Consider the following 20,581-nt stretch of genomic DNA (forward strand, 5'->3'; position numbering starts at 1 on the left):
CTCTTTTCCTGCATTTCCATGCTAATCACTAAATCGCCAGAAAGCTCCATAGACTAGTGAAACTATTTAAGCATTTCGAATAGCCAAATATTATTCACTTAGTAAAGTGGGATCCTTGAGAAAGAAACATTTTGTTATCAACTGCATAAGGAGCAATGAACTGGTTTTCCGAATTTTGTCTTAAACAAAAATATAGCTTTGTAATAATTGAAAAGTGGGATTGATTATCCAGGGAAGAAAGATAAAACAGCAACAAAACTATTTTAAGTCAAGTCACCAAATGATTAAATTAAAAAGAAGCAATGGAACTTGTATTTTGCAGGCAGAATCTTAATTGAACAGCACAAAAAATCATAATCAAAGTATAAACAAATGAAACTTCATATTGCTTCTGTGTTAAATGACACATATAGGCATGTCAAAACCCATGAATCAATATATAAAATCTAGATCTAGATGTAGATAATGTATATATAAAGATTCGCAAACTATTATATCCAAAAGAATCATTCGAATATTCAATGCCTTAGGAGGTATATGGCATTTAAAACTGAGATTGCTTGTATTTGTAAGCATAAGAAGAAGGTCCATTTGATACTTATTTATCAAAATTTGAAGTATCAAATATGTTTCTGGCACTGCTAAACAGTTAGCAGTAAAACTAAGCATAATTGGTGGGAAGTTGAGCGGCTAGGCATCAAATAGATAAGGATTGGATAGCATCTATGAAGAATCAAAAGCAGTTGGTAGTTGATACACATGCTAAGGCTGTTAGTTTATTTTGTTAGCATGTGGTTTTGATCAATCATATGAATACAATGTCAAACTCCAGTCTAAAAAGAGACCAAAGTTGTCTTCTTATATTCAATTTTCTTCATTCCTCTCTCCATCTCTAGTTTTACTTTTCCTATTATTTCTTTTACAGCAACAAGGTTGTTTCATAGAAACCTACCGCTAAAACAGCATCAGAATATGAAGAATAAATTTACAAGCATGGCAGAAAGAACTCGTTCCTGGGATCTAAAAATTGGTGGATGGGATAATTAGAGAAATACTATAAAGCAATAATGTCAAACAACCAGAAGCCACAAATCTTGGAACTGAAGAACTTGATTGCAGGATGTCAATTCCAGAATCACAGACTGACATGCAATCTCATCTCATCCTTCAACTTCAACAAATTCTTCCACTTCACTTCTTAATCATGCTCCATGCTACAACCAAATTTTCAAGAGGAGCAGAAGATCTAAGGGGATGGCTACAACTTTGAGCAATTCTTTTAAATGGACAATACTACTAAATTAAATGTTAAACAGGCCTGGACTTCTTTAGAGGTGAAGGCCTCATAGTGACACTAAATGTTCATTAGGGATGATTTAGTAGAGAGCTCCAAGATGGGAAGAACACATTCAAAACCCTAGTATCAGATCCAGCGATCAGAATTTAGGGAAATACTATGGCAGCAATTAAGAACATGAAGTAATAAGTACCTTATAAGGCTAACTTGATCAATTATTAGTCGAATTTCCCAGCCTGAAGAATATGCTATAAATTTTTTCTCAAGCAGCTAAAAAGATGAAATGCTCTTTATATTCAATTTGGCTTCCAAGAGGAATACTAGAGCATATAAGAAGGGGCGACACAAGTAAATTTACAACTTCAAAACAGTTAAATGGAAAAATTAAGATATTCAGTATAAATTTACCCAAATCATATGACTAGAGCACTTAAAAAAATGAATTACAGAAGCAAGTACATAACCTTAAGAGTTTTTTTTTTTTTTTTTTTAACTACTAATCTACCTGTTTGCTAATTTGCTTGTGTAACTCAGAATGAAGGGGATTTTAGATTTCCCATATTTGTGTTCCCCATATTAGTCAGGCAAGAAAATGTAATGCAGAATTGATTTACAACAGCAAGTAAGGCATATTTTAGATGCGAAAACACGTCAGGAGGATTTTAGATTCCCCATATTTGTATTCCTAGTTTCTTTTACAATATACTTCAGGAGTTTTATTCCATAATTTGAGTGCCAATTAAAAGTAATTGTACCCCGAATCCAAGCCAACTCGATAGACCACTAATTGTGACATTATTGCTGCCAAAACATTCCCCAAGAAAAAACACATACTGCAACCTAAAGCAACACTGACTCACACAAGAAAAAACATATACTAGATAACTTTGGAAGATCTCGTACAGCTTTGAAGTAAACAGTGCAGCCTCATTCTCCTCAAATCTAAAAATTCCATCATTAAATTTGTAATCTGACCTTTTTGAATTCTTATCATGATATAACAGTTGAAGAATGCAAATTTTTTGGTGGTGGGTTTCCTCCAGAGATTATCACATAAGAATAGAAGCACAGCATTGCAGCACTGCAATAAGCAAAATAAATAAATAAATAAATAAGTTTGATAGTTCCAAGTAAACAATTAACAATTTTAATGAATATGAAGTATCAGAAACCACAACAAAATACCTGATGACAGCATAAAACCCTGTTGGAATTAATTTCTTTGTCTGTATTCACACAGAACTATAATGTTACTAATTAAAGAAAAATAAAAATAAAATAAAAAAGAAATAACTAGCCCATGCCCCACGAGAGGACGATATCATATTGATGTGATCACTAACCAATGAATATGCTTGAAAATTCTTCCACAAAAGGGCTGCTGAGAGTACTGGAAGATCAGAAAAAGACACAGTAAGATTAACTAAAAAGGATCAAGATGATTATCTTCCATACATATCTATAAGATAGTATATCATATGATAATGTGTCAATCCTTTGAAAGTCTTAGAAAAAGGAACTAATGGCAGGACATAAAAGCCCCTGGTCTTAGTCTTCATTTGCACACACGATATGGTGATGCAGACTACTGACAATTCACCAATTCAAAATTGATTTTAGTCCATTTTGAAATGGAAGAAAAATTTTAGTGCATCTATTTTTTAGTTACAGATAATCCAAGGGCAAAATCATTCCAAAAGAAAAATTCTTATCCCTGCCTTGTCAAAAAAGAATGAAAAAATTTCACCTCAATCCCTAACAGCTCCCAAATGAATTGGTGAAAAAAAAAAAAGGATAACATCAAACAGTTTCCACAATTCCAATGCAATTCATGCTTGCCTTTGTACCAGATCTTGGCGTAAGATTCATTATCCTCTATAGATCAATGAAAAGTGTAATGATTACTTTTCTTCAGCGTTAGGGGAATAATATTATCACATTAATCATAAAATTGCTTAGAGCACAATGAAAAACTACAATCTTAGTTATGTTTGCCAATTTACTCAACATAAAAAGATAAGTCCATATTTTCACTCCCGTCCTCTCTTATCCATGTACCTTCCTAGCAAAATTTGGATTTCACAAAATTGACATCATATGCCATTCATGCATTTTAATGTAATTTAGAAAGCTGCCATCTCCAACATTTATGCTGGGTCTTTCTTTTACAGTAATGATATGCATGAAAAGTGGATCAGCCAAGAAATCAAAAAGAAAATTTTATAAGGACCGACACGAAAACCATAAGAATTGCAAATATAGGCCTCTCAATTCCAATTCTCAGCATTTTTTTTCTGTGCTGAATTTATTGCTTTAAAAAAATTAAACAAATATATATCCACACACAAAGATACTTTAAGTTGTTTTTGCAGGGTCAAGAGATCAATTACCAGCTTGTCCTAGCACAAATGGCACACTAGACTTTCCTTGCCTCCATATCTTCAAGCTAAAGATGCTAAGGGCTAGCAAAGCGCCTCCAAATAAAACACCCGTGCTTAGGGTTGTAGGATTTCTAGAAAATACAAAACCAAGAAGGCCCCCACTTAGAACAAGACCACCTGAGCCAAAGGCCATTCAAAAATTTGCATCAGTGACTTCTATTTTGTTATTTATATATAGAAGGAAAATCAATTAAATGAACAAGCGCATCAATGAATAATATATATACATCACATCAAACTGGAAAATAAAAAAGTAATCAATATTATTCAAAAAGAAAAATTAGCAGATTGTAACCAAAACCAAAAGCAAATTGGAAAGTCATATACCTATAACAGATAAACAGAATCATTCATATGTTTGTTATCTGATAAAAGGTAGTATTTGTTACTAACTTGCACACAGAAAATTAACCTAATGGATAGATCTAATAAAAATCAAGCTTTTACTTGATTGGGGAAATCAACATAAGGTCCAATACTACACATCAATAATAGCAATTCACTGAATTCCACCGTTCTCTCCCCCGATTGAGATATCCTTCGTTTCACCCAAGAAAGATTGACCTTTGCTAGTGGTGCATTTGCTGATTTACATTGCACACATTGAAATTATCTCTGACTTAAATTTTCATCGAGGTGTCACTTCCACCCTCCAGAAGATGCATTCATTTCTTATCTTGCCCATCCTTTATCCCTATACATCAATCTTAACATTCTCATTTTTACTATGTTAATCTTATAAACATGTATCTTCTCCACTAACACTCATGGTCAAATCATGGTCTTGTGAAATTTTTCCTTCACCTTAGTTGGTACTTTGCAATCATCATAGGACTCTTATCACGCCTATCCACATCATCTACTCTAATTTATTCTCCTTAATTCCTCATTGCTTTGCATAATAGAACATAGGCATCTAAAGTGTGTGGGCATTGTCCTCTATCACATCTAAGCATGTCCAGCTTTGATCACTTTCCCTTCTCTATTTTATTTCTACTTACATAAACCCTTAAGACTTGTTTGGTTCATGGAATGGAATAGAGTACGAATGAAATAGCTATATAGTTATTCTTCACTTATATTTTGAATTTATGTCGTACTAATTTTAGAAATATTTATTCTATATAATATTTATTGCACATTTTGAAATTTAACAAAAAAATTTACTGATGCAAGAATGAGAGAGAGCAAGCAGAATCTTCTAAAGATATTCATTTGCAGAAATTTACAAGATCAAACAATATTCTAAAATTAGAAGATGATGGGAGGAATATAATAAAAAAAATGTTTCAAAAGTTTTAGTCAAATCAGTAGACTTTATTCCTCTAATTGCTAAGCATTACCAAACAGAAAAAAGCAATCCCTATATTCAATGTAACTTAAATAAATGGCATCAAAACGCAATTTAATCTTCCCAATGCAAAAATTATCAAAGTTATAAAAAATAAAAAAAATAAAAATAAAAACCAAATGAACCATCACCTACACAAAGCCTTCGAATACTAAAAATTAAACGTCAAAAATGTTATTTGGGAGTGAATGAAATCACACTCACTCACCATAAGGGATCCCAAAACAGAAGTCGTGGATTTTTGCTGCGCCATATGCCTTTCCTGGATCTGTAATTCCTTTTTCTTCTAAACCATGAGGTTCTGCTGGCCCTTCCACGTATGGTTTCGATTCATCAGCTGTATAACTAAGCCTAGTTTTGATCTCTGAACTAGAATTTTCGGTACCTCGCGCTCCTTCGAGGCTCATAGCAATCCATAACTAGGTAATTCAAGTCAAAACTCAGTATAGCATCCATAATTCATTTATTTAAAGCGATTTTGAAATATAAAATTGAGCAAGAAGTTTTAATTTAACAATTTACCTTGGATCTAGTAGAAAGAGGAGATGATTGACGATAGAGCTGCAGGTTGCGGTTGATTGAAGAGAAGCACGATAGCTGAGAAACTGTGGGTGCTACTGCTGCCATGGTTGAGATCGGGATCACAGGGGCTGGGCCACTAGGGCATGAGGCTTTGCGTTGACTATAAATAAAATTGGGTTTAATTAAAGCTGAAAATTCCAACTTACTTTATAAAAGGTAGTTGTTAATTAAATGATTTTGTCAATTATAATATATAATAGGATAATTTTTGCGTATGCAGATGCGAATATGATATTCGATGAAATGCTTGAAAGGGTTATGGATTGTTTACGGTGATTGTTTATGAGATTTATGAAATTGGGACACTGAAAAGAAGCCGTTCAGTCTGCCATAGAGAGCTCTAATAACAACTGATGCAAGTTGTATAGAACTTGAATTTTGAATCTTGACTCTTGATGGACAATATCTTAAAACTATTCTTTTAAGAGTATCTTCAAAAAAAAAAAAACTTTTAAACCATCCAATATTCACTTAAGTGTCAAATTAGATAGCCCATCTAAGTGCTTCAAATAACTATTTAAATTTTCAGAAATAGTTAAAAAAAATTCAAAATTTTAACACCGTTAAGTTTATGTTAAATAATATAAAAAAATAATATTTAAACATTTAAAAGATAAACTAATAGTCATTTAAGTCTTACTAGCTTTTTTTTGTAACATGCATGGTGTTTCAAGTCCAAGTATTAACACTCACGCGTGACCGTTTAGTATTTAGCTTGAACTCTTTCAAGATAAGTTAGTTGGAAGAATCTCATAATAATTTATAGATCAAAATTAATATTTTATTAGTATGGGGCTTTGGTAAGCCAATTAGAAAAATATCCCAAATATCTCATATAAACAAACATTACAAGTACATAAAGCAACACGGCAAGAACATTCAATGAACAAGCTCTTTCTTTCATTCAATTAGCGTAATCAATATAATGAAATAAGGATTCCTCACATCACTTATAAGCAGGGAGGAAACTTACAAAAAGTGAAGGAATAGGAACTCACCAACCGATGACTAGCTGGGCCCAGCACTGGCCAACTAGTCACTTCCCCCTAAAGAGCGTTAGGGACACAATGGAGTGTGGCAGGAGCAGACATAACTATACTTGAGTCATCACACCCTATAATAACATAAATGGAAAATAAATACAATATATCCTCTTTAGTCCCTAAAAATTACATATTACTACTCAAACTTACTACCCCTTTGACATTCTCCCCCACTTACACGGTCTACGTCCTCGTCGACTAAGCTTATAGCAACTCTTCAATCTTCTGTGTATGTAGTTGTAAAATACGCGATGTGATACTGCTTCATTAAAAAATCTTTACCAAGTAAAACCCACTGGGAAAAAACCTTAGTGAAAGAAAAACAGTGTAACACAAATTTAAAGCTGGGATTGAGCTTGCAAGAACTCTTCAATCTTCTACTTTTGTGGTTGGAGGTCTGTTTCCTTCTTACAACTAATCTCTTTTGCAGTCAAACCCTTCCATTTTATGAGGTACTCATTGTATGGCTGACGCTTGGTGGTTTTGACAACTCGCTCTGCCAGGATCTCTTCTACTCCTTGGTTGACTGGTGGTGTGTGGATGAAAGCTGATTTGGTAAGTCTGCTGCAGGTGGGATCTATCTCTTCTGCCTGATATTGCTTTAAACTGGCGACATGGAAAGGTAGTTAAATCTTTATCCATTTTGATAACTCCATTCTGTAAGTTGGTTAGCCAACCCCAATAATAATTGATATTGGCTCTTCATCCTCGTGAATTAGTCTCTTATTTTGATTAAGAAGAACATGTAGTTGATCTAGTAGTCGCATCACCCTCACTTGATCTTCAACTTGAAATTCTTATGGTTATCGGTTCTTATCTGCCCAATTCTTCATGTGATTTGATGCTTTTTCCAACTGGACTCTTGCATTTTCTACATTTTGATCCCACACCTTTATAAAGTTGAATGTTGTGAAATTTCTACTTTGTTGAAATGCATGGCCTAAGAAGTTGACTCAGGTATCCTGGAACAACTGGTTTACTATAATGCAACAAGTAGCCTAAGTATTTGTTAGTCTAAAAGGCACAATAAGAAATTCAAAGTTACTTTACCATGCCACGGCAATGATTTCAGGTTCATCTCCTGCATATGTTGATTCCCTACATTTGGCACTCCTCTTGAACTGGAGAGATGCTATCAGTTTCTTTTCATAAATGGGACAAAAACTTGTGGGAACGATGCAAGGTTTGTCCCCCATCAATAGGAGACAATGTGCTATTAGAATGGGAATGGCTCTTGCTTTTTTCAAAAACTCCATCCCAATAATTGCATCAAAATCATCGAGAGGGGTTACTGTAAAATCAATCTCACCATTCTAAAACTCCATTTGACAAGATACTCGGCGAACCATTCCTACAATGTTCAATGCCTTGGAGTTAACAGCTTTGATCTTCCTCGTATCTTCTTTCATGTTTAACTGGAATTATGATGCCATTGTATTTGCTATGAAATATTCAGTGGCCCCCATGTCCACTAGAGCTCTTGCTACTTTTCCATTGATACACAAGTCAACATAAATCAATCTTTTCTCGGTAGATGGTTTTGGATTTTGCTTCTCCAAAGCTCCAAGAAAGTGTATGGCACCTACCATTGATGGAGCACTATCTTCCTCCCTCTATTCCTTTCCATTGAGGCCCTTCTCTTCTTCTTGAATTGCTCGCAAGACATTTAAAGCACCCTAATGTGGGCAATTAGCAACACGATGTGGTCCATCACAAAGATAACATTTTAATGTTTTAGGCTCAGTCATTACTACCTTATTTGTCCCCAAGGACTGGTTGTCCCATGATCCTATAACATTCTGCTCTTTTCCCAAATTGGTTGACTTGTCCACCCTTGTATCAAAGCTCCAACCCTTCCTTTTTGGTAGAGCAATTGTCTAGACTGGGTGGGCAACCAAACTTTCTCTTGGAAGCATCATTAGAATAATCGTCTAAACTTTCTGCTGTGGCCAAGGCTGGATTCAACTCTTTCACGTTCTGTCTCATCAACTCATTCCTCACCCAAGGTTTCAAACCTTTTAGAAGGTTGAATAGCCTATATGTTCCTGTCATATCCTTGATGTCTAGCATTAATGTCGAAAAGTCCCTTACATACTCCCAAATCAAACTTATTTGCTGTAAATCATTCAATTTGTATTGTGCATTATAGGCCACATTCTAGAGGTAAAACTATGCTTTTAATTCCTTCTTGAAGTTATCCCAACTAACAATTGAGCACTGTCCTGATATAGTTTCTTCCACTTTTATACGCCACCACAGTTTGGCATCATTAGCCAAGTACATAAGCACTATTTTCAACCTGCTTTCATCATAATTATTTTTAGTGCCATTGAAATATAATTCCATATAAAAGAGGAAGCTATCTTCCTCTTTTGTAGCCCGAGCACCACCAAAAGCCTTTGGCTCAGGGGTTTTGGTTTTACCTACCTTATAAGACCCCATAATAAGGTTGTTGGCAACTCTTACTAGTAAGTTTATCTTCCTTTTCAATTCATGCAATTTGCCTTGGATTATGTTTACTGTCTCCTTGACATCGTCTTTTATATCATCCATAGTCCCTATAAGAAAATTGTGAGAAACAATAATAGTTTTAAGCTTTCAATAAAATCTTCCATATCAGAGGCCACTACCTCAAGATTTAGCATTTTTCTCTCAAAGTTTCCTAATCTAGTATTTCTTTTATGCATAGGATTTTGGGTGGCCTCAAGCTCTATTGGCACACCCTCACCTCCAGGATCTTGGGCGGCCTTAAGCTTTATTAGCTCACCCTCACCCTTGGGATTTTGGGTGGCCTCAAGCTCTATTGGCTCACCCTCACCCTTAGATATCTTAGCTACCAAAGAAAAATGATACTCAACATTCTCTTCTAGCGCCTCAATGCGCTTATCTTGTTGTTCAAGGTGAGTCATACTGACTCAAGCTCTTTTGTCAGCCCCTTACAAATGGGCTTTTCATTGACCCAAGCAAAAATCTCTTCAACCCTTTTCTCTAGGGCATCAATACGTACAGTTGATTTCATCATGCTTTCACACTGTTTAAGGATTAGTTGCTACTTTGATACCAACTGTCACGGGCCCAAGTATTAGCACTAGGGCTATGCACAGTTCTTAGAGGAACCAAACCAAACCAAAGAACCGTACTGAACCACTAGGAATCACTCCAAACCAAATTTATTTTGATACTTTTGTTCAATTCTGATTCTTCACTAAGAATCGAATTAAAACCTTACTAAACCGATAACCAAATTTATACATATGTTTTCCTATTTTTTTAAATGTATTATATGCTTTTAATATAATTATAAATATATATATATATATATATATATATATATATATATATATATATATATATATATATATATATATATATGATTATGAACTAAATACAACCTAATATTACATTTCATTTTTCTATATTTTCTTAATAATTTTAGTTATAAATATATTAAATTACCATAGAATTCTTAATTATATTTGTGTCTTATAGTTAAATATTATATTATTAATAAATAGTTAAAATGTATATTAAATGATGTACTTATACTATTATATTATATAATATATTTAATCCTAAATTATATATGCACCTTATAGTTAAAGTTTATATAATTTAGGTATAGCTAAAATATATATTATATGATATATTATGTATTAATAATCCTATTCAAAACTTAAATACTAATTCAAGAATGACTTTTTAAGGAAATAATTACATAAATTTGATTTAAAAACTGAGAACCAAACCGAAACCATACCGAACCGAGCCAGAATTGAACACCCCCTAATTAGCAGGCCGTGTGATACTTGACTTGAACTCTTTCAAGACAAGTCAGCTGAGAGAATCTCACAATAATTTGCTGATCAAAATGAGTATTTTATTAGCATGGGGCTTTCGCAAGTCAATTGGGGAAAATATCCCAAACATCTCATATAAATAAGCATCACAAACACAACACACATCAAGCAACGGGACAAGAACATTCAATGAACATGCTACTTTTTTCATTCAATTAGAATAATAAATATAATGAAATAAGGATTCCTCACATCACTTGTAGACAGGGGGAAAATCTATAAGGAGTGAAGAAATAGGGACTGACTAGTTGGGCCCAGCACTGACTGACTAGGCACTCCCTCCTAAAGAGTGATAGGAATACAATGGGGTGTGGCAGGAAGAGACATCACTATGCTTGAGCTATCACACCCTATAAATACAATATATCATCTTTAGTCCTTAAAAATTACATATTACTACCCAAACTTCCTACCCCTTTGACACATTGCACCTTATACTCATTGTTTATGCTTGTGATTTATTTTTTTTATATGCAATTTTAAAAATATTTCCATGCTAATTAACAAAAAAATCTTAAAATATTCTAAAATTTTATTTTTTTTAAGAATTATTATATTATATATATAAAAAAATTAAGATACCACTAAATTAATGAAGGTCATAAAATACACACACACACATATATATATATTATTAATCTTAGATTGAAACTACAAAAATATATGCAAATGTAATCACAATAAATTCTAATAATATATATGATATATGAATTTGGTCTTAGTTCTTTGTTTATCGTGTATATTCTATAGAATAATAATAGTAAAAATGATCTATGACATAATAATTTATCACTAAAAACATAAAAAGAGAATTTCTTCGCACCAATAAAGTAAATTACATTACCAAATCAATTTTTCTAATCTTCCACTTCAAACTTTTAGAGTTTTATAGCTTGCTGAATCACATAGTTTACATGTAGCTTTTATAACACCCTTGTCACGACCCAGGGATGGGGTTGGGATGTGCTCATTCAACCAGCTACGCACTGGAGTAGACTTTGTGTCTTACATAAAAAACGGAAAGGAAAGATTTGGGCCATTTATGTGGGAGCCTTCCTTACCTGGTTAGCGTGCTTTTGGGAATGAAACCTCCCAAAGAGACAAATCCGTGAGGCTCATGGGCCAAAGCGGACAATACTAACTGGAGAAGGATCGGGCTGTTACAACCCTCACATTGGACAGTTCCGTACATTCTACTGTTCTGGTAATTAAGGTTTGTTTGAACAGTTAGAATGTCGAGAACCATAATTAAATTACAGTGAGAAGTCATAAAGGTGACCGACCCGAAAAGCGACTGCGAATTCAGTTGCTACCCTAAATTCATGTGAGATTCCATGGAGATCTTAATGAAGGAATTATTTAGAAATTATTAGGAATTTGGAAAATCAAAGAAATAAAAAAAGGAAAAAGCACAATTAAGTGAATCAGAACTTTAAGACTCATCGGGCATTTTGGTCAATTTACTTCAAGAGGTGACTTTTGACCTAAATATCCATTAAAATATATGAGATTAAATTATTGAAATCAAATTAAAAATGAATAAGTGTAGTGAAAGAAAAGAAAAAGAAATGAAAATTTTAAATTTTAAATTGCTTTATGACATAAGCATGACACATTGACATAATTAAAATTATAATTTAAATAAACTAATTTTGGGGATAATTATATAAAGAGACAAAAATGAATTAAAAAGCCAAAAATCCATCTTCTTCAACCTTCCATGGCCAGTGTAACACCCTCCCGGTAGCAACTCCGTATATTCTACTGTTTTAGTGACCGGTGTCGGTCCGGACAGCTAGAACGTCCGGAAAAATATTTAAACTAAAGTCAAGAACCAAAATTAACTCAAATATTAATAAGAAAAATTTAGTAAAAATTTTAGAAATAAAATACAACTAAGTCAAATGAGCCGGTGCCCAAGCAATGGGTAACCAGAGGGAAGTTGCGGTTCTCGCAACGAGGAGCCCTAGACCCGGGGAAAAATTCATAAAATAATTTTTGGGACTCCAGAGAAGGGTCATTGAGGTTCCTATGGCATTAGAATGCCAAGAAAATATTTAGAAAAATTTTTCAATCGGTACAGACAATTTTGACCCGTTAAGCCAAACGGAGGGCATTTTGGTCATTTTGCCTTCAGAGACGATTTTTGGCCGACTTGTCCAGTTGAGTAAATAATTATTATGATCTAAAATATGAATAAATATTAGTAAAAATTTAATTAGAAATGAGTTAAAGAAAGAAGAAAGAAAAATCAAATAAAAAGGCATTAATGACATAAGCTTGATGTAATTAGAACCCCTTAGCCAATCAAATTAAAGGAAGACATTTATAATACCTAAATGGGCAGAAAAAGAAGACCATTTTAGAGAATTTTCTGCAGCTACTCTTCTTCCCCAATAAAACGTTTCATGCTTCTCTTTTCCCTTCTCCATTTTCATGCTTACAAAGCTTGAATCCACACCCTTTCTCACCTCAAAACCCTAAGTTATCTTCACTAAAATTAATCCACACACCCTAAGGAAGCTTTTGGCAGCCAAGAAGAGGAAAGAAAGTGAAGGTTTAACAAGTTGGGAATTTTATCAAATAAGGTTAGTGTATATTAACTTCCTAATCTTGTTTACTTATTGAAATTTAGTTTGAATATGAATAAATAATTAAGAAATTGAAGAAAATCATGTGTGAAATTGAGAAGCAAATTTTGGCCAGCACTTATAGGATGAGGAATTGATGAGTTTTATTGGGCTAAAACCTAAATACAAGCTTAGATAATGACATATGAATGATTGATGACCTTAATTGGGATGTGTTGCATGATTCATGGATTGGAAGCTAGGGTTTAGGGAGTGAAAATTTGACTTGGCTTATGAAATGATTAATGGACATTCTAGTGGTCAATTAGTGACCATTTAAGGCAAGTTAATCATAATTTGAAGTGAGTTAATGCATGGCAAAACTGAAATGGAAGGCTGCCCAATGAGTGCAGCAGGGTGGCTGAGATTTCAGTTCACTTGGACTGCCATAACTTGGGCTGTGTTGGTCCAATTGGTGTTTGGCTAATTGGACATGAAACTAGGCTTATAATGGCACATTTTTGCTGAAGAAAGCATGCCCAAAAGACCAAAGCAAGAGGACCAAAACTTGGCCCCAATCCGAATACCCTGCAAACAGCCCCTGCAGAAATGACCAACTGTTCATTTGGCCATAACTCACTGTATATATGGTCAATTGACCTGAAATTTTTACAGCAACAAGATAAGATATAGACAAAAAACTTTCATGAAGGACACCAATCTAAATTATGCCATTAACCTAATCAAATCATTGAGCAAAGTGAAGTTTACTGTACTAAGATTTCCATAATTTTCATTTGAGCAGTAATGTTTGGAGGACTATAACTCTCTCTAGAAAACTCGGATTTAGGCGATTCTTGAACCGAGGGAAACCTAAGGTATGGTAGAACATTTCATAAGAAGAAAGTTAGACCAAATTATGAACTTAACTTGATCAAATTACTGACCAAATTTGGACCAAAAATGCGGACCCAAAATCTCGGCATGAGCGATTGCGTGAGCGAGAAACTTATTTTGGCCATAACTTGAGCTACAAAACTCCAAATGGAGTGATTCAAAAAAGGAAATTCAACTAGCAAAATAAGGAACAACTTTCATGTTTACCATTTCCTCAAATTCTTACTGCAACAGTGCCCAATGGAATAGTAAAGTTGAGTTACAAAAATTGAAAATTTTGCTTCTCTTGGTTTAAGCTTAGAAATGGTATTAATGCTTAATGCCAACAAGTTTTAAATGCAAAATGTGGTACATTGGAAGTGTTAAAACCAATGCAACTATTTTCTATGCAAAAGTCAACTTTTTGTTGACCAATGAAGTGAATAGTGACACAAAGACTTGAAATTCAAAAATTGTGAAACTTAAAAGTGCAAAATGCCCTAGTAGGTCTAATGTGATTGGTTTGGATAGATTGGCATGCCAATAGGGTATTATTTTAGCAATACTGCGAAAGGCTTTATGCCTGTATTCATGGCTTTATGCCCGTATTCATGGCTTTTTATGCCCGTATGCATGGCTTTTATGCCCGATTATGTGATATCATGGCTTTTTAGCTATACTGACTGCATACATGGTTGACGTTCTGCGTCCCATGGTATGACGGCCCGAGGCACCGCAGTGTCCAGTGCCAACGACCCATTATCCAGTCCAGTCGTCCAGTATAGGTTACTTGGGCATGGAAAAGTATAACTGTGATTGAACTAATCATTAAAGAAAATACGAAAATTAAGTATCAGGAATGATTACCAAAAATACAAAGAAGCTCAAGATCATGAAGAAAATAATTAACGAAATGCATGAAGAAGTTAATATCATAAAACATGATTAGCCCTCAACTAAATAATAAGTTAGTAATTATTCATTTCTTATGAACACAATAGCAAGGAAATTATTATTTTTATTTGCATATTATATTTTCTTGTATTATTGGCACCACTAAGCTTTATGCTTAGCGCGTCGCTTTTGCAACGCGTAGGTACTGAAGAATTGGACAGAGGGCTTAGTAAACCACAGATTGGGTAAGGCCGTTCACAGTTCTGCATAGTGTCCGTGTCACCTCACAGACTACAGTGCATTGGTAGGACACTAGGTCCCATTTTGTATTTTATGTTTTTTTGTAAATTTTGTAATTAAACTCTTATTTTATCATGTGTATTTGAAACTAATGTAATATAATTTTGTATTAATGTAAGTACTTGTAATTTGTGATTATAAATCACATGTGAGAATTTATTTATGATTTGAGTCTAATGATGATGTGAAATGAATGAAGGACAAATAGAGGAATTGTTAAGAAATTGTTGTAAATTGATGTGATGCAAATGGATCAAATGAGATGAATGATTGAGAAATGAATGGTTGAAAAATGTTGAGATTATAACAAATGGAGTTGAGATGATTGAATATGAATATAGGAAGTGTTTTTCACAGGTTCCGAAGAACGGTTTTCTCTATTTTTAGCCGGTACTCTGCTGGATTTTCTATAAAATTTTCGGAACCTCAAATAAATAATAATTTCGATAAATGGCTTAAAATGAATTATATTTCACAAGTTATATTCAAAACTATGATAAAAATGAATTAAGATAAAATAGAGTGCTCCGGCACACTGAGTGGCATAACTTGCTCGGCTACACTGTAGTCGGGTAAGGGGTGTCACATTTAGTGGTATCAGAGCACGGTTTAGGCGTTTCTGGACCTAGATAGACTGCATATCATGCATTGCATTCATAAGAGTCGAGGTGACACTATTGCAGATCTATATTTCCTGTTTATTTTAGGTTAAGGTATGGAATAAGAGAGTGAAGAGACAATGAGATAGCGAATGGAGATGAGAAGGAGCGTATTTAAGATGAAAAGGATGAGTACATAGCTGTTTGAGGATAGGATTGAGACTAAGGAGAAAGTGAAGTAGGATAACACGGAAGGTGAAGAAACAAGGAGGTAGCAACTCCCGATTACTTAAGTCAGTAAATTTCGAGGCGAAATTTAAATTAGAGGAAGAGTTGTAACACCCTCATTAGCAACTCCGTACATTCTCTTTGTTTGGTGACTGTGTCGGTGGGACAGCTAGAACGTCAGAAAAAATATTTAAACTAAAGTCAAGAACCAAAATTAACTCAAATATTAAAAGAAAAATTTAGTAAAAATTTTAGAAATAAAATACAACTAAGTCAAATGAGCGGTGCCCAAGCAATGGGTAACTGAGAGGAAGTTGCGGTTCTATAACGAGGAGCCCTAGACATGTGGAAAATTTCATAAAATAATTTTTGGGACTCCAGAGAAGGGTCATTGAGGTTCCTATGGCATTAGAATGCCAAGAAAATATTTAGAAAAATTTTTCAATCGGTACAGACAATTTTGACCCGTTAAGCCAAACGGAGGGCATTTTGGTCATTTTGCCTTCAGAGACGATTTTTGGCCGACTTGTCCAGTTGAGTAAATAATTATTATGATCTAAAATATGAATAAATATTAGTAAAAATTTAATTAGAAATGAGTTAAAGAAAGAAGAAAGAAAAATCAAATAAAAAGGCATTAATGACATAAGCTTGATGTAATTAGAACCCCTTAGCCAATCAAATTAAAGGAAGACATTTATAATACCTAAATGGGCAGAAAAAGAAGACCATTTTAGAGAATTTTCTGCAGCTACTCTTCTTCCCCAATAAAACGTTTCATGCTTCTCTTTTCCCTTCTCCATTTTCATGCTTACAAAGCTTGAATCCACACCCTTTCTCACCTCAAAACCCTAAGTTATCTTCACTAAAATTAATCCACACACCCTAAGGAAGCTTTTGACAGCTAAGAAGAGGAAAGAAAGTGAAGGTTTAACAAGTTGGGAATTTTATCAAATAAGGTTAGTGCATATTAACTTCCTAATCTTGTTTACTTATTGAAATTTAGTTTGAATATGAATAAATAATTAAGAAATTGAAGAAAATCATGTGTGAAATTGAGAAGCAAATTTTGGCCAGCACTTATAGGATGAGGAATTGATGAGTTTTATTGGGCTAAAACCTAAATACAAGCTTAGATAATGACATATGAATGATTGATGACCTTAATTGGGATGTGTTGCATGATTCATGGATTGGAAGCTAGGGTTTAGGGAGTAAAAATTTGACTTGGCTTATGAAATGATTAATAGACATTCTAGTGGTCAATTAGTGACCATTTAAGGCAAGTTAATCATAATTTGAAGTGAGTTAATGCATGGCAAAACTGAAATGGAAGGCTGCCCAATGAGTGCAGCAGGGTGGCTGAGATTTCAGTTCACTTGGACTGCCATAACTTGGGCTGTGTTGGTCCAATTGGTGTTTGGCCAATTGGAAATGAAACTAGGCTTATAATGGCACATTTTTTCTGAAGAAAGCATGCCCAAAAGACCAAAGCAAGAGGACCAAAACTTGGCCCCAATCCGGATACCCTGCAAACAGCCCCTGCATAAATGACCAAATGAACAGTAACTGTTCATTTGGCCATAACTCACTGTAGATATGGTCAATTGACCTGAAATTTTTACAGCAATAAGATAAGATATAAAAAAAAAACTTTCATGAAGGACACCAATCTAAATTATGCCATTAACCTAATCAAATTATTGAGCAAAGTGAAGTTTACTGTACTGAGATTTCCAGAATTTTCATTTGAGCAGTAATGTTTGGAGGACTATAACTCTCTCTAGAAAACTCGGATTTAGGCGATTCTTGAACCGAGAGAAACCTAAGGTATGGTAGAACATTTCATAAGAAGAAAGTTAGACCAAATTATGAACTTAACTTGATCAAATTACTGACCAAATTTGGACCAAAAATGCGGACCAAAATCTCGGCATGAGCGATTGCACGTGAACAGTAAACTTATTTTGGCCATAACTTGAGCTACAAAACTCCAAATGGAGTGATTCAAAAAAGGAAATTCAACTAGACAAAATAAGGAACAACTTTCATGTTTACCATTTCCTCAAATTCTTACTGTAACAGTGCCCAATGGAATAGTAAAGTTGAGTTACAAAAATTGAAAATTTTGCTTCTCTTGGTTTAAGCTTAGAAATGGTATTAATGCTTAATGCCAACAAGTTTTAAATGCAAAATGTGGTACATTGGAAGTGTTAAAACCAATGCAACTATTTTCTATGCAAAAGTCAACTTTTTGTTGATCAATGATGTGACACCCCTTACCCGTGTATAGTATACCCGAGTAAGTAATGCCACACGGTGTACCGGCACACTCTAATATTCCTCAATTAATTTATATCATGCTTTTGCATATAATTTATGAAATAAAATTTATTTAAACCATTTATCAAAAGTATCATTCATTTAAGGTTTCGAAAATTTTAAAGAAAATCCGGTGGAGTACCGGCTAAAAATGGAGAAAACCGTTCTTCGGAACCTGTTAAAAACACTTCCAATATTTTTAGTCCATCATCTCAAACTCCAATATCCAAAATCTCAACAATATTTCTCAATAGCAAATTCTCAATAATCTTTTCATTTCACAAACATCCATTTCTCATATACAAGCGATAAATACATGCTCAAATTTTTGCATTCATAGTCATAACTTTCATTATTTACATGGACATCAAAATATATTACATGAGTTCAAATACATATGAAAAAAAGTAAAAATCTGCTACAAAATATCAAAATGACAAAATGACACCTAGTGCCCTACCAATGCACTACAGGTAGTGAGGTGACACGGACACTGCGCAGAACTGCAGGATGGATTCACCCAGTCTGTGGTCTACTGGGCTCACGATCAGGATCTCCAGTACCTACGCGTGACAAAGCAACGCTAAGCAATAATGCTTAGTGGTGCAATAATAAAATAACAAGAAATAACAGATATAAATATGTATTGCATGTACATGTTTTGTTTGTCATGTATTTGTATATCCATTCATTTATTTCTTCTACATTGCTCATTTTCATTCATTTGGTTGCCCAAGTAACCTACACTAGACGACTAGACTGGATAACGGGTAAACTGGCACTGGGTATCTAGTACATCGGGCCGTCACACCATCGGTCGCATATGCATCACCCGGTGTGCAACAGAACAGCTAGCAAGCTGTAAATAATCTCAGGCACAAGGCTAAGTCTCAATGCAAAGTCAGAATGGCTAAAAGCCATGAAATCACAGAATGGCATTTTTGCCATGTGCAGTACTGCTAACTGAACCCTATTGGCATGCCAAACTATCCAAACCAATCTTGTTAGGTATACTAGGGCATTTGAAACTTTTAAATTCTTCAATTTGTGAATTTCAAATTTTTGGTGTCACTATTCATCATTGGTCAACAAAAATGTTGACTTTTAGAATAAAAATGTGTACATTGACTTTGGCACTCCCAACATACCACATTTGGTGTTTAAAACTTGTTGGCATTAAGTGTTAATACCATTCCAAAGTGTAACTCAACACAAGCAGAATTTTCAGTTTTGGTGAGTCAACTTCACTGTTCCATTGGACACTGTTACTGTAGGAATTTGAAGAAATGTAAAACATGAAAGTTGTTCCTTATTTTGTCTAGTTGAATTTCATTTTTTGAATCACTCCATTTGGAGTTTTGTAACTCTAGATATGGTCCAAAGACCCAAGCTGGCCGAATGTGCATTCTGCAGAAAATTACCATATCTACAGTGCATGAACAGTAACTAGAGTCACTTGTTGGATGGGTTCTGGCCATAATTTGGGGTAAGTTCTTTCATGAAAGTTGTTTGTCTATGTCTTAACTTGTTGCTGTAAAAATTTCAGGTCAATTGACCAATTCTACAGTGAGTTATGGCCAAATGAACAATTACTGTTCATTTGGCCAATTCTGCAGAATCAGTTTCAGGGTTCCGGATTGGGGCCAAGTTTTGGTCCTCTTGCTTTGGTCCTTTGGGCATGGTTTCTTCAGAAAAAATGTGCCATTATAAACCTAGTTTCATGTCCAATTGGCTAAAAACCAATTAGACTAACACAGCCAAAGTTATGGTTGTGTAATTGGACTGAATTTTCAGTCACCATTCTGCACCCTCTAGGCAGCACACACCTTCCCTTTGCCATGCTTCATTCCAGTCCCAATTAAGGTCAATTTCCTTCAAATGGTCACTAATTAACCATTAGGATGTACTTTAACAATTTCATAAGTCAAGCTAAATTTTACTTCCCAAAACCCTAGCTTCACAATATAATTTCTACAAGGTGCCTTAGTTAGCATACCAATTCATCACCTATATATATATATATATATATATATATATATATATATATATATATATATATATATATATATATATATATATCCTCAACATCATTTTTAGTCCACTTTAAGACCAACAAAACACTTATTCCTATACCTTCAATAGGGCTGCCGAATTCTATATTGGACATACACATGAGTTTGGTTCATTTCATTCACAAATACTTGTTGGTTTCAAGTCCTTA

At 34.1% G+C, this 20,581-nt stretch overlaps 1 protein-coding gene across 1 annotated transcript; it reads right to left on the reverse strand.

Annotated features, from left to right (window-relative positions):
* Positions 1–1,947: 1,947 nt before the first annotated feature.
* LOC110638819 (protein FATTY ACID EXPORT 1, chloroplastic) lies at positions 1,948–6,004 on the reverse strand. Its single transcript, XM_021789509.2, has 6 exons — positions 5,612–6,004; positions 5,298–5,508; positions 3,688–3,855; positions 2,641–2,687; positions 2,483–2,523; positions 1,948–2,378 (listed from the first exon to the last, which is right to left on the reverse strand). The coding sequence occupies exons 1-6, from the start codon at positions 5,714–5,716 to the stop codon at positions 2,288–2,290; spliced, it is 663 nt and encodes a 220-aa protein (XP_021645201.2). The 5' UTR covers positions 5,717–6,004; the 3' UTR covers positions 1,948–2,287.
* Between the last annotated feature and the right edge of the window lie 14,577 nt (positions 6,005–20,581).

Source organism: Hevea brasiliensis, chromosome 3 (assembly GCF_030052815.1).
Source record: "Hevea brasiliensis isolate MT/VB/25A 57/8 chromosome 3, ASM3005281v1, whole genome shotgun sequence".
Taxonomy (NCBI): domain Eukaryota; kingdom Viridiplantae; phylum Streptophyta; class Magnoliopsida; order Malpighiales; family Euphorbiaceae; genus Hevea; species Hevea brasiliensis.